General features: G+C 36.1%; 1 protein-coding gene across 4 annotated transcripts in view; it reads left to right on the top strand.

Moving 5' to 3' along the window:
* CNOT6 (CCR4-NOT transcription complex subunit 6) overlaps positions 1-11,587 on the top strand; it is a 35,454-nt gene extending 23,867 nt beyond the window's left edge. For 3 of the 4 annotated variants that reach the window (XM_056348886.1, XM_056348888.1, XM_056348887.1), the window contains 8 exons: positions 525-629; positions 718-786; positions 2,265-2,422; positions 2,932-3,086; positions 4,007-4,161; positions 5,090-5,320; positions 6,613-6,815; positions 7,505-11,587. In XM_056348886.1, the coding sequence (XP_056204861.1) occupies positions 525-629; positions 718-786; positions 2,265-2,422; positions 2,932-3,086; positions 4,007-4,161; positions 5,090-5,320; positions 6,613-6,815; positions 7,505-7,717 (1,289 nt within the window). In that variant the 3' untranslated portion in view covers positions 7,718-11,587. The remainder of the gene's footprint in view (positions 1-524; positions 630-717; positions 787-2,264; positions 2,423-2,931; positions 3,087-4,006; positions 4,162-5,089; positions 5,321-6,612; positions 6,816-7,504) is intronic. The other variant, XM_056348889.1, reaches the window with a different exon arrangement.
* Positions 11,588-12,438: the final 851 nt, after the last annotated feature.

The following is a 12,438-nucleotide window of genomic DNA, read 5'->3' as shown; positions in this document are numbered from 1 at the left end:
CAAAATCAGGAGCACTGAGTGATACAATACCTGCAAACACTGTTAAGTCTCAAAAGTCTGGGTTTTCTCCCCCTTTAAACTGGATAACCTCCATCTGCGCTGTACGTGAAAACTGTTACAATCGGCTTATGCGCTGGGCAGATGGTGGACTCTCTACTCAGATATGACTGGCAAATAAACTGATGGTGGATGTTGCACTTGCGTTGAGCAGAGCAAGCAGAGGTGGCTCCTGTGCTTGGCCTCCTCAGCTCTGCTGGCGTGTTGTACCATGCCAGTTCGTCACTACTGTTACATCCAGTGACCGCCCTTGGGGTGGTCAGTCACAAGACAGATGCAGGAGAGAATGTGGTTACCTTCACTAGAGCTGTTCACACATCTAGTGTTTGGGCTGTAAGACCTGAAACCTCTTAAATAGTTCATAGTAGATGCAGTATCTTTTCTCAGAGATGTCAGCTGAACACTGATATATAAATTCATAACGGTTCTGTCTGTTTTATTCAGCGTTTCCTTAAATCTCTTTGCAGGAAATCCACTTACACAGGATATTCTGAACCTTTATCAGGAACCAGATGGGACACGAAGGCTACTGAACTATTTGCTTGATAATTTGGCAGGTACTGCAAAAAGAAGTAAGTGACCATTCTTAAAACATTTATTTCTGCTGTGTAAAATAAATGTGATTATCACTTGTATCTCTACTTTAAAATGTTCCCGTAGTTTCAACGGAACAGCCACCTCCAAGATCTTGGATTATGTTGCAAGAACCAGACCGTACAAGACCAACAGGTACTGAACACACTAAGGATTTAAAGATTCCCCACCCCCTGCCTCCCCACTAATAAAAGGTGTTGATCTTTACTATCTACTGAAAAAACCCTAATGCTTAAATAACCAATCATCTGTGCAGTGCTGACTGGCCAGCTGAAGTAGTTCTATCTCGGTTGGAACATCTGTTCCAGATTTACCCATCTTTTACTATAAAGTAATTTCTTTTTAATTAATGTCCTTCTCCCAGGAATTGAAAATGTTGTCCACAATTAGTTATATAGTTGAATTATAACAGGTTTAATTGAACATTTGTTGAAGAATTAAAAAAAAAATAAAGAACGTGAGCTGATTTCCCAAAAATGTAGAAATTTTTTCTTTTAAGTAACCAGTATCTCGTCTTTGATTCAGCACTTTTCTTGCTGTTTGGATTCAGGTTATTTTTAATTTTTTTACGTTTTTTTCCTGCATGAATCGTCTAAAATGCAGCCTTTTCTGTTTACCTGTGCACCAAAAATTTTAGTGTATTTCTCAGTTACTGCAGCGTCCTCTCTTTCAGTACTGATGTATGTTCCCCTATTAATTTTATTAAGGCGGTTGCTTTGAAGATAACGATGTTAATGCAGCTTGTCTTTGGCTGTCACCCATTTATTTCAAAATGCTGGGCTTTGACCCCCAGTCAGCCCAAGATTGTTGCCTCAGTTTGCTAAATCTTCAAATAACTGTCTTACTCCTTTTTTCTGAGTTGTACTCCGTGTTTGAGAGGAGCTCCCAATAAGCTTTTAAGCATCTCATTGTCCTACTGCAAATTCCTTAGTGCTTTATAAAAACAAACAAAAAAAACCCTCGAGAAAACAAAACTCAAAATCTGTGCTGCTGGATTACCTGTCGAGTTGCCCCAAACTCTCTCATTATCACTCCTATTCCAAACTAATGAAGAGTAGATGTTTCTTGTCTTTACACCTGAATTGTAAACTTCTTGAGGTGGAAACATTTGCGGTTTTATTTTACCTATGCTTTTTCATTGTGCGAAGGGATCCATACCTTGCCTATGGATCTGTTGCAGGTTGGTGGTGGTAATACGTAAGATAGATTTTTAATTAATCTATTTGAAGAGGTTGCAAACTTTTGTATAGCTATTAAATGTAAATGTTCAAATACACTTACTTTGTTTTAGGCTTTTCACAGTAGAGTGCCAATTAGCATAAAGTACATACGTCTGCTGTTTACTGCATTAATAATATGAAGGGGGGGCTGGTTTTTGTTTTCCAACTAAATACTAGAAGACAGCTGCCATAAGTTAAAACCTGTGATTTATCTTCCTAGAAGGACTGACAATTTTTTTTGTTAGTATAGGTACACATGCTGTGTTTTGATTGAAGCAAATGAAGCATGAATTGGTAAATTTGCAGAAGCAAAAGCCAAGAACGTAATTGTATATATAATTTTTTTGTTGTTGTTAAATTTATCAGTATGTAAGTAAAATTATTGTTCTGCAGCCTTGTTCTCTGTCATGTGTTACAACGTACTCTGTGATAAATATGCTACACGGCAGCTGTATGGCTATTGTCCATCTTGGGCATTGAACTGGGAATACAGAAAAAAAGCTATTATGCAGGAAATCCTGAGCTGCAATGCTGACATCATAAGTCTTCAGGTAAAAGATACACCATTATTTCTTTTCCTTTTCTATTCCCATGTGCTGGTTTCTCCACATTAAATGTATTTGCAGTAAATGATCTGTTTTCAAAACCTTCCAAAAACAGAAGAAAAAAGAAGTGGTGTTTAGAACATTATTTGTTGCTTGACATCAAAAGAATGCTTTTCAGCCACGGTAGTTGGAATGTGAACCAGCAGCTGCTGATCAAAGAAATGTATGTGGGGGTGTTTTTGTGCCTGCATTTGTATGTGGGGCTATAATTGACACGTTCTTGAATAAAAGGCTTGAGATAATCATAACTCTGGGGATTACAGAAATTCATTTATATTTTCTTAAGATAGGGATATTGCTCTCAAATTTGCATTCTCTGATGTACTTAATTCTTACATTTTTTTTCCTTAAATCTAATTTGAAAATGATTTACACTTCTGAAGAGACTAAGTAGTATCAGTCTTCTGTATTTTGCTAATAGTACATTCATGCTGTGCTGTCTCATAACTTTATAGGAGGTTGAAACGGAACAGTACTACAGTTTTTTCCTGGTAGAATTGAAAGAACGTGGCTACAATGGCTTCTTCAGTCCAAAATCTAGAGCTAGGACAATGTCAGAACAGGAAAGAAAACATGTTGATGGTTGTGCAATATTTTTCAAAACAGAAAAGTAAGTGATGTGTTTTGCAAAGCTTTCTATTGTGTCTTGCCCAGTTTCACATTAGTCGCCCTTTTTGTAGCCATTCATTGTTTGTTACAGAGCAATCCTGTTGTTAGAGTGGTCTGTAGGAGAGAAATCGTTCTGTGCACAACTAGCGATAGAAAATCTTACCTTGAACTTGTGTTTAAGTTGGGATTTCATTCTGTTAGAGCATTGCAGGTTAGGAGTTCACTAAATTGTACTTCAGTTGTTGAATGTGTGTCCCCCAACCATTAGGTGTTAATCATAAAAAATGAAAATAAATACTGTTATTTTTTGCTTTTTTTTGAGGAAAGGAGTGATAATGCCCAAAATTGCTGAAGTAAGACCTCAGATGACGTTGACTTTTAGATACATTAGTCTTCTCATAAAGCAGAAGACAAAGGCATTTAATATCACTGCTCACTTCCAAAAAAAAGCCGTTATTTAAGAGCTGCAGCACTTACTGGTTGTGTCATATTGTACAACTGTTTGTATATGAGGGTAATAACTTTGCTTTGTCTTGCTGCTTCCATTCCTTTGTTTCCACAAGTAAATGTAGATGCCAGGTTTGATACCTTCTGGCTTAGAAAAATTTAGTCCCTCTCTATTAAACCTGCATCTTTGAACTAGAAACTGATACAGAATTGGAAACAAGCACTACTTTTTCTCTCTCTCTTTTTCTGTCTGGAAAGAAAAATCTTTTAATTGAAACTAAGGTAGTATAAAATACATAAAAATCACTAGGAAAACTATATCCTTTGATTTCGGTTTAGGATTTTATGAAATTATGTGATTGACTGAGATGTTGGCATCATAAATGTGTTTGAGCTTTAATTAAAAGAGTTACCTGTAACATTTCCTTTTGTGTCTGGTTGCTGAAAAAAATATACATGATGTTTCTCTTTCAGATTTACTTTGGTTCAAAAACATACTGTTGAGTTCAATCAACTAGCTATGGCAAACTCGGAAGGTTCAGAAGCTATGCTGAACAGAGTTATGACAAAAGATAACATTGGAGTTGCTGTATTATTAGAACTGCGAAAGGAATTGATAGAAATGTCATGTAAGTCCTATTTAGTTTTATTTTTTTAATAGATTGTATTTTGTAAATGAAAAAATGTACTTTTGTTACAGTAAACCAGAGAAACTAGATTCTACAGATGAATATAACTGTGCTTTGTTTGCTCAGACAAATTTATTTCCAAAGATGACTTGAGGAGAAGTCATATTCTTAAATGATTATTTTTTCCCACTCTATGCTTAAGACATACAAAGACATGAGTTTGAGTGTTTTTTGCTTTAAGTTGTATACAGTTATTAAAGAATCAGTTGGTGTTAGTCCTGTGTTTCTGGATCATGTATCTGCATCATTTTAGCTTGTTATTTTCTTCACTGTCATTCTTATACAACCTGTTTGTTCTGCCCTGTCATTCTTAATTTAGGAAATGTAAATTGGTTTTGTAAGTATCGCAGTGGGTACCTACTCAACCTGTATTGTATTTATCCAAATGATATTTTATTAATTCAGATTCTAACAAGCAAGCCTTTTAAGAAGCACTTCTAGCAAGAGAGGTAACTTGTAATGTGGATAACTTAAAATTCATTGCTTATTGCCTGATAAGATATGAGCAGTGCCTGTTTTACTATCACAACCTGAGGAAAACTTGTAATTTTTTAGAAGGACACTATTTGCCTTTACTTAAGATTCTGTTATTTATTGTTAATTCACAGTATTCTTAGGTACATAAGCATTACCTGTAACAAGATCATCTCTTAATGGTCTTGAATGTGAAACATAATTATTTCCAATGTTTTACATCAACTAAAACATTCAGTGGATGTTAGGGGAGTTGTGTGACCCTCTTAAATGGTATTAACCCTCTTCAAGTTATACTGGTATTTTGTTTTATTCTTTCCTCACCTCAAACATCTTGTTTAAAATTCAGCAGTATGTTGACCATGTAAGGTAAATAATTGATTTTAAATTCTAGCTGGAAAGCCACATCTTGGGATGGAAAAGCAGCTGGTTCTCGTAGCTAATGCGCATATGCATTGGGACCCAGATTATTCTGATGTGAAGCTGGTTCAGACTATGATGTTCCTGTCCGAGGTAAAGAACATTATTGACAAAGCTTCTCGTAGTCTCAAACCTGGTGTTTCGGGAGAACTTGGAACCATTCCACTTGTACTGTGTGCAGATCTCAATTCTCTACCGGACTCTGGTAAGATTTTTTTGGTTTTTGTTTTTTGTTTTCTTTTTTGTAGACTGTTTCAAGTTTGCAACAATGTAAATGTTAAGGTCTCACTGTTTATTTTTGTTAAGGTCTCACTGTTTGGGTTTTTTTGTTTTCAACTTAGAGTATACATTGTTTGATACATAAGCTCTAAAGGTACTAAGAAAATAGAAGGAAGAGAGAAAAGATAAATTGTTTCTTTTGTGAGTGACCTTACTGTCTGTGCAGTAGTATAGCTATGTCTGGTCTTCCAGCAGCATTTTCATTGTTATCTTACAATACAGGAATGGAAAGGAAGAAATATCTTCCCAAAATAACTGGAAACATGAATATGTTGCTGATAATTGGGTTTTCTTAATTTCAAGTGTGAGAAGGTGGGTTCTTCTCTGTAAAGTTGCCACCATACAATAATTTTCTGTATCCCAAATATTTTAAGACTTCTGAAATTCAATACATCTCCTAACAGAAAGGATTCTTCAGAGCTCTTCACTAACATGCAAGGTTGTGGGGTTTGTTTTTTTTTCTTTTTTACTTGGCGGCAACTTTTTAGAAAGTGTGAGGTAAGAACAGATTCAGTGATCGCTGCCTTGGCTTTCTCAGGCACCCAGCTGAAGTGCTGAACTCAAGAGCTGTACTTCCTTCTTACTGCTAGTTGTTCCAGTATAATAATCTCCATTTCTGGTCCCCCTCCCTTCCTTCTTGTCTCTGCATGGCAAATCCTAACATCAGTTAGGGTTAATAGGAGCAGTTACTTTTCAGCAGTACTAGAAATCTGATTCATTCTGATCCCAGGAAGGCAAGTATTGCTAGTGGCTATTGCAATAGCCAGTTCATGTGTCTGACTGTTTGTTTTCCTTCCAGAACCTTAGCACAGCTATTCTGAAATTAAAGAGGTATGATCACAGTTTTCCAAGACACAAATCTTGTCAACTTGCTTTGCAGCCTCTTTAACTTTATTTGAAGTACTGTTTCAAAAGCTGGCTTTTTTGCAACATTTTAGCCAAATGTTGAAGGCCAGGACTTGAGCCATAGAGAGGAGAAGAGGAGGAAGCTGACTACCTAGCCTCTACAGAACTTTACTTCCACTTTTCTTCATCTTCCCCCAAGTCCGTTCCTTGTTAACCTTCTTGGTTTTCCACGTATATATTGTCTTGCCATATTTTAAAAGAACTACAGCTGACTGTCTTGTCATATGTTGCTTGTATGAGTCAAAGTACCTACACATTCATTTGCTGAATGTTTGTTAATACCTTCACGTGGGCATGTGTCTCTCCTAATAGGTGTTGTTGAGTACCTGAGCACTGGTGGAGTGGAAACAAACCACAAAGATTTTAAGGAACTGAGATACAATGAAAGTCTTACTAACTTCAGCTGTAATGGAAAGAATGGAACAACAAATGGAAGAATTACACATGGTTTCAAGTTGAAGAGTGCCTATGAGAATGGTCTAATGCCTTATACAAATTACACATTTGACTTCAAGGTAAGGACTTGGCTGATATTTCAGAAAAGCTTTCCATTCTGAAGTTTAACTAACGTGATTTGCTCTACAAAATCGTTTAACAAAGAAGTTAATCTGCTTGGGTAGTTCACAGTAAATTCATCAAGTTTATGTTTAAAACATCGCGAACTAGAGAGCCCAAGATTTCAGACTCTTAGAAACCAAATTTTCCTTCTTGTTAGTAACCTGGAATAGATTTGCAAGAATTGGGGTGCTGTTAACCTTCCCTGTAAATATGAAGATTTTGTATTTTAATACTCCAAGCTAAATTAAATAGTACAGTGGGGGCACTTAAGATATCAACTGCAAGGAAATAATCCGTGTTGCTCCTGGAAAGCTCTCAGTGCTCTGTTGCCCAGTGGAAAAAAAGATGGCTCCTTTCCTCTTCAAAATCCGATAAATGTGATTTGAAGCTATGTAGGAGACTGGAAATTACAACCCACAAAAGCACAGCAGAAGTGATATGGGGTGGACTTTTCTTTTGTTTTCCTAGTTTATACTGAGGAACCCACGGGACGCAGGAAGTAGAAGTCTCCTAAGTTGATGTGCTATAGAGAAGGAATGGTAGCATTTCACTTACTCATAATACTGAGCTCACCCCTTGTTTGGAAGAATAACTTGGGCCAAGAATTATATGTTAATAATTGATTTTATTTCTTCTCTTGCTTTAGGGTATTATTGACTACATCTTCTACTCTAAACCTCAGCTAAACATACTTGGCATTCTTGGACCTTTGGATCATCATTGGTTAATAGAGAACAATATAAGTGGTTGTCCACATCCACTTATCCCTTCTGACCACTTCTCACTTTTTGCACAACTGGAGCTTTTGCTGCCTTTCCTGCCTCCTGTAAACGGAATCCATCTCCCTGGCAGGAGGTAGTCAAGTACATTTTAGAGGGCAACCTCAATCTAACTTGTACAATTGTAAAATCTGAATATAGAGGAGTGAGGTATGGCCAACAGGGATTTTTTTTCTTAATAATCTTAATCTTAAATCTAATTATTTGCTAAAGACATAGTAAAAGCCAGGTGCTATCAACAGACACAATTCTGAGCCCTATATACTTTGTATACTGTTCAACAGCGATTGGTGCGTTTGCACCCTTAATACGTTACAATTAACCTTCCTGTTTGTTTTATCCAACGTGACATTTTATGCCTTGAAATAGGGAATTGTTATACAGTATACTCTCTTTGCACAGTTATCTGTAGCACTACTTTTTTGAGGCCAGTAGGAACATCCACAGAACATTCTTCCGTACTTCACTCCCTCCTTTTTCAGACTTGTTTGTAAAATATAGAATTTGAATTTAGCCTTTATTGATTGTATATGAACAACAGAAAAACTGATTTATGAGATTTTGTACTTTAAAAAAAGAAAAATCAGATTTGGAAAATGATTGTATTGTAAACTAAGGCTAAATTTTTATCTGTTTTCATGTGTTATAAAGGCCAGCTTGTAAAAGAGGTTGTCACAGGTTTTCTCTGCTAATGATTTGCACTGTTAGGGTTTCGTTAGCCCTTTTATACTACTTTTTATGTTCAATTGAGAATGTTGCTTTGAAAATCCAAACCTATAAAATCTTGATACCTTACAGAGACAACTAAATAAATTCTATTTCTGATTTAAAAAGAAAAAAGCATAGAGTTCTCACAGAACAGATAAGCTAAGCAGTGAATATAAGTAGACCTGTATGGATTGAAGGTTATTGCTGATGTGTATACACTCAGATATTTTTCTCGTCTCTAACTTTTGAAGTAAAATTTAGGGATACTTGTGTACAGCTTCTTCATTTCTGTTTTAAATACTTGTCCTATCTCCACTGTGCCTGCTTAAATTTGTTCTCAACTAGCACTGCCTGTGCATGCAGAGAGATCCTGTGCATCCTCTTTTATTTTTTTAAATAATGTTAACACTTGTGAAAATTTTATGAAGATACTTTTGTATAAGCTGTGGCATCTTTTTTTCCTTTGTGAAGCATTGAATATCACACTTTTTGAACATGTTCAGGTTATGGGTACACAGTTTCTAGCTTCTAATACCCATGCACTGCTTCTTTCAGTGTCATTGCACAGTGCCGTTTTTCCCACTAAGAATTACTATCATGTGAATTCTCTTTCATTTAAGCGTGTTCCTCTGTTTCAGAAAGTATAATTCCTTGAAGAAAAAAGAAAAACAACCTTACATTTTCTATTGATGAAGCAGTGTAAAATAAATGCATTTTTCAATACAGGTCCCAAAGACAATTCTTCAGATCATTTTTTTTTAAAGTGACCAAGTCTTATCTTAAAGTGTCAAGCAAGACTGAAGTTATAGTGTACCCTCAGTGCCATTTGTGTCATGAAGCCAAGTACATAACAGCTTACAAATTTAACTTGTCTATTTGTATCCTAAAAGGGAGATTTTATCATCTCCTTAAACTAATACAACTTGAATAATCAATGTAAAAAAAAAAAAAAAAATTAAGATAGAGAGCTTGGTCTTAAACAGCTTTTGTTTCAGCTGCGGGCAGGGAAGCAAAAGGACACTGAGCATTAAGAGAAAACTTTCTAAATATTGTGAATTTTTATATATAAAGAGTGAATTGGTAATAACGATTCAAAATTTTATTGAAAAGTAGTCAGCACATAAGTGTGCTCAAACCGTTCTGTTTTAAGCTGGAAGTAAAAAATTACAAACAGTTCGGTTATGTAAAATGTACATTTTAAAATTTCAATAGGAGAAATTTTGATCTTGAATCCTTGTCTGGGACCTAATCTCTTGGGGTTATTTTGTTTTGGTTTTAGTTGTGAAAACACCAAACATGTCCAGTTTATAATCAGTACATTGAAATGCTGGTAGTATTGCTGTAGTAGACTTAATGCGTAGTGTTATTTTTTTTCTGTTTGTTTTTTTGGGTTTTTTTGTAAAGTGTGAATAAAAGGTGTTTTACTCATGTTTCCTTAATGATGTCTTGGTAACGTACATCATGACAATTTCCAGTTATGATAAGCCAATTTAGCTTGTCAAACTAAGCAAACTATTTTTCTTTTCTGATTATCTGGATTGTGTAATGAGTCCAGAAAGCTTTACAGAAGGGGAAGGGAAGCACTTACTCATTTTGTATTTCTTAGAGGGGGATAATTTACTTTAATAGATGCTGGAGCTTGAGTGCACTTGTTAGATTCTAAAGGTTTGAGCTTTATCCAGTATGTGTTCTCCTGTATTGCTTAGTCTTAAAAAATATTTGAATTTATGACAGCATGTTGAAATATGGCCCCTTGTGCTTTTGGAGACACAACTGTTCCTGCTTAGTCACCTTACAGTCTAAGGGTCCATTTAAGTAACCATTTCCTCCAGCTTTTATACTAGTCCATCAGGTCCCTATCGAAAACCCACTGAATACATTGAAGACACTCCTTTGACTTCACTGGGTTTTAACTGGACTGCAGCCATGACGTGGGGCTGAAGGAAGGAGAAATACTTTGAATATAGGGAAAGGCCAGATGGCACCGAAACAGAGCTGAAATAAACTTTGTCAAACAATCTCAAAGAAAATATATTCCCATGACAAACAAATCTAACTCAGAAGTCTCAGTTTCCAGCTATAACATAGAATAAGGCAATAAACCATGTCTTCACAAAATCAAAATGTTTGCTTCATAGTTTTTAACATTAAATGGTTATTTGCAATATTTTTATTCGAGGTGATTTGGGGTGTTGCCATAATGTACCTTCAGTGTTCTTGTTGTAAAAGCACACATAGCAAAAATCACAGAACATCTTTGGGGTTGAAAGGATTTATTTAGGTTAGACCAGGCTTTTTTCCACTTAAAGTACAGTCAGCCACATCTTGTCTAGTTTAATTTACCGAGAATTCTGGGTGTCAAAGTGTAAGATGAAACACACCTTTAACTAAAAGAGTTGATTAGACTACAAGACTAATGCCACAAGTTACTGCTTTTAACTTAGCTCAAGTAGCAGGGGGAGGGGTGTGTGAAAAGAGCCTATAAGTCAGTGCATGTTGTAATTATTTTGTTCTTTTAGCAGCTTTAAAAATAAAAAAGGTAAATTTGGCTAGCGTTTGTCAAAACTGACTTTAAGAACATTGTATGTATGTATATTTGATGTAACTTTAGCAAATCTCTCAAGTTTATTTTTTTAAGAGCAGACTTAGAAAATAGCTGACGGTTTGCTTTTTCAACCATACAAAACCTGTATGAAAGACAAAATAATTACAACACCATTTGCGGGAAAAAGAACTAATTACACTGTAAAACTGAAAAGAAAATCAGTTAACCGCTTAAGTAGCAAGCCTTTTTCATCCAGCCGGACACAGTATTTTTTAGTATGTTAATTGCTATTCTTTTCTTTTGGTTGCATAAATTTGTAACACTTAAGTGTCTTGGTATGTTTAAGTAGTGTCTAAAATAGAGTATCTTAGTCTTTATTCACAGTACTTCTGTATAATGTGTAATGCACTGGACTAACTCTTGTTTACCATTCATGTAACAAAAACCAGCACATTATCTGCACTAAGCTCAAAGAATGTTGCATTTGTCTATAGGCAGCTCTTCAATAAGATAAATGGGAAACTGAATATGGTCTGATGGTAAACAAGGGCTTTTACTGTTCTCTTCAGTGGAACTTTCTTCTTGGTCAAATTTTAACTAGTTAGTATTATATTTATATACAGGGTCTTCTTTTTCTTTACCAATGTATTTTCCTACTCATAGCTGACCAATAAATCCAATATCTGTTTCAAACCTTCTTGAAGTCTAATTCATATTTTAACTTAATTCCTAAAGCTTTTCCTGAAGAGTTGCGCATACAGCCGGAGTGACTGAAGTGTGGTAAGGGTAAAATGGACGCATGTAAGGAACTTGATAATCCCAGAAAGATTTTTGTGTACTTTCTGTTACTTTCTAGCTCTGCAGACCAGAAAGCTGCTTGGATCAGCTGGGTTTGGATGGCCAAGTGAAGACCTGGTCAGTAACGCCGCCTGAGTTTGTGGAAAACCCACGTCCAAACCTATTCAGATCTCAGCCCCATGTCTTAATCTCTGGCCATCTTCTGACCTTCCCAAGTGAGTCAGTAAGGTCAGCTGTGCAGTGAAGGGTCCACAGGTTTTGTCTGGGTCGTGTAGACCCTGCTCCTTCCTTGCTCTTCCCTCCCCCCACCAGAAGACCTAAAGTAGGCTTGGGGTCTGGCAGTGGGAAGGGATTCCAAGATTCCATTAAATTACCGTGGGAGAGGAACAAAGTGAAGATTCCATGCATCTATTTTATTTTATTTTATTTTCCCCCAGGAATGAGATTCGACTAACTCTTCTCCTTAGTTTATTTTAATACTGCATTATTTTTGGTATGTGTGTGTGTGTGTGTTTTTCTTCTGTATCAGAGTGTATGCAGAACAGTGCAGACTCTTATGTTTTATCCCAGCATTAGCAGCAAGCAAAACATCTGAGCACATGTGCTGTGTGAAGCAGTGAAGCACACCAGACATCTCACTGGCACCCCTGCATCTCTTCAGAGCTCAAGTTCAGTATGTTGGCACTGCTTTGCTTTGAAACAGATGATCTAGTTCAGTGTTTCCACGAATACCACGTGCCCCGGGGTGTT

This window comes from Falco biarmicus, chromosome 8, assembly GCF_023638135.1.
Source record: "Falco biarmicus isolate bFalBia1 chromosome 8, bFalBia1.pri, whole genome shotgun sequence".
Taxonomy (NCBI): Eukaryota; Metazoa; Chordata; class Aves; order Falconiformes; family Falconidae; genus Falco; species Falco biarmicus.
Note: the sequence above shows the minus strand (reverse complement) of the source record. Positions and strands in the feature narration are given on the sequence as shown.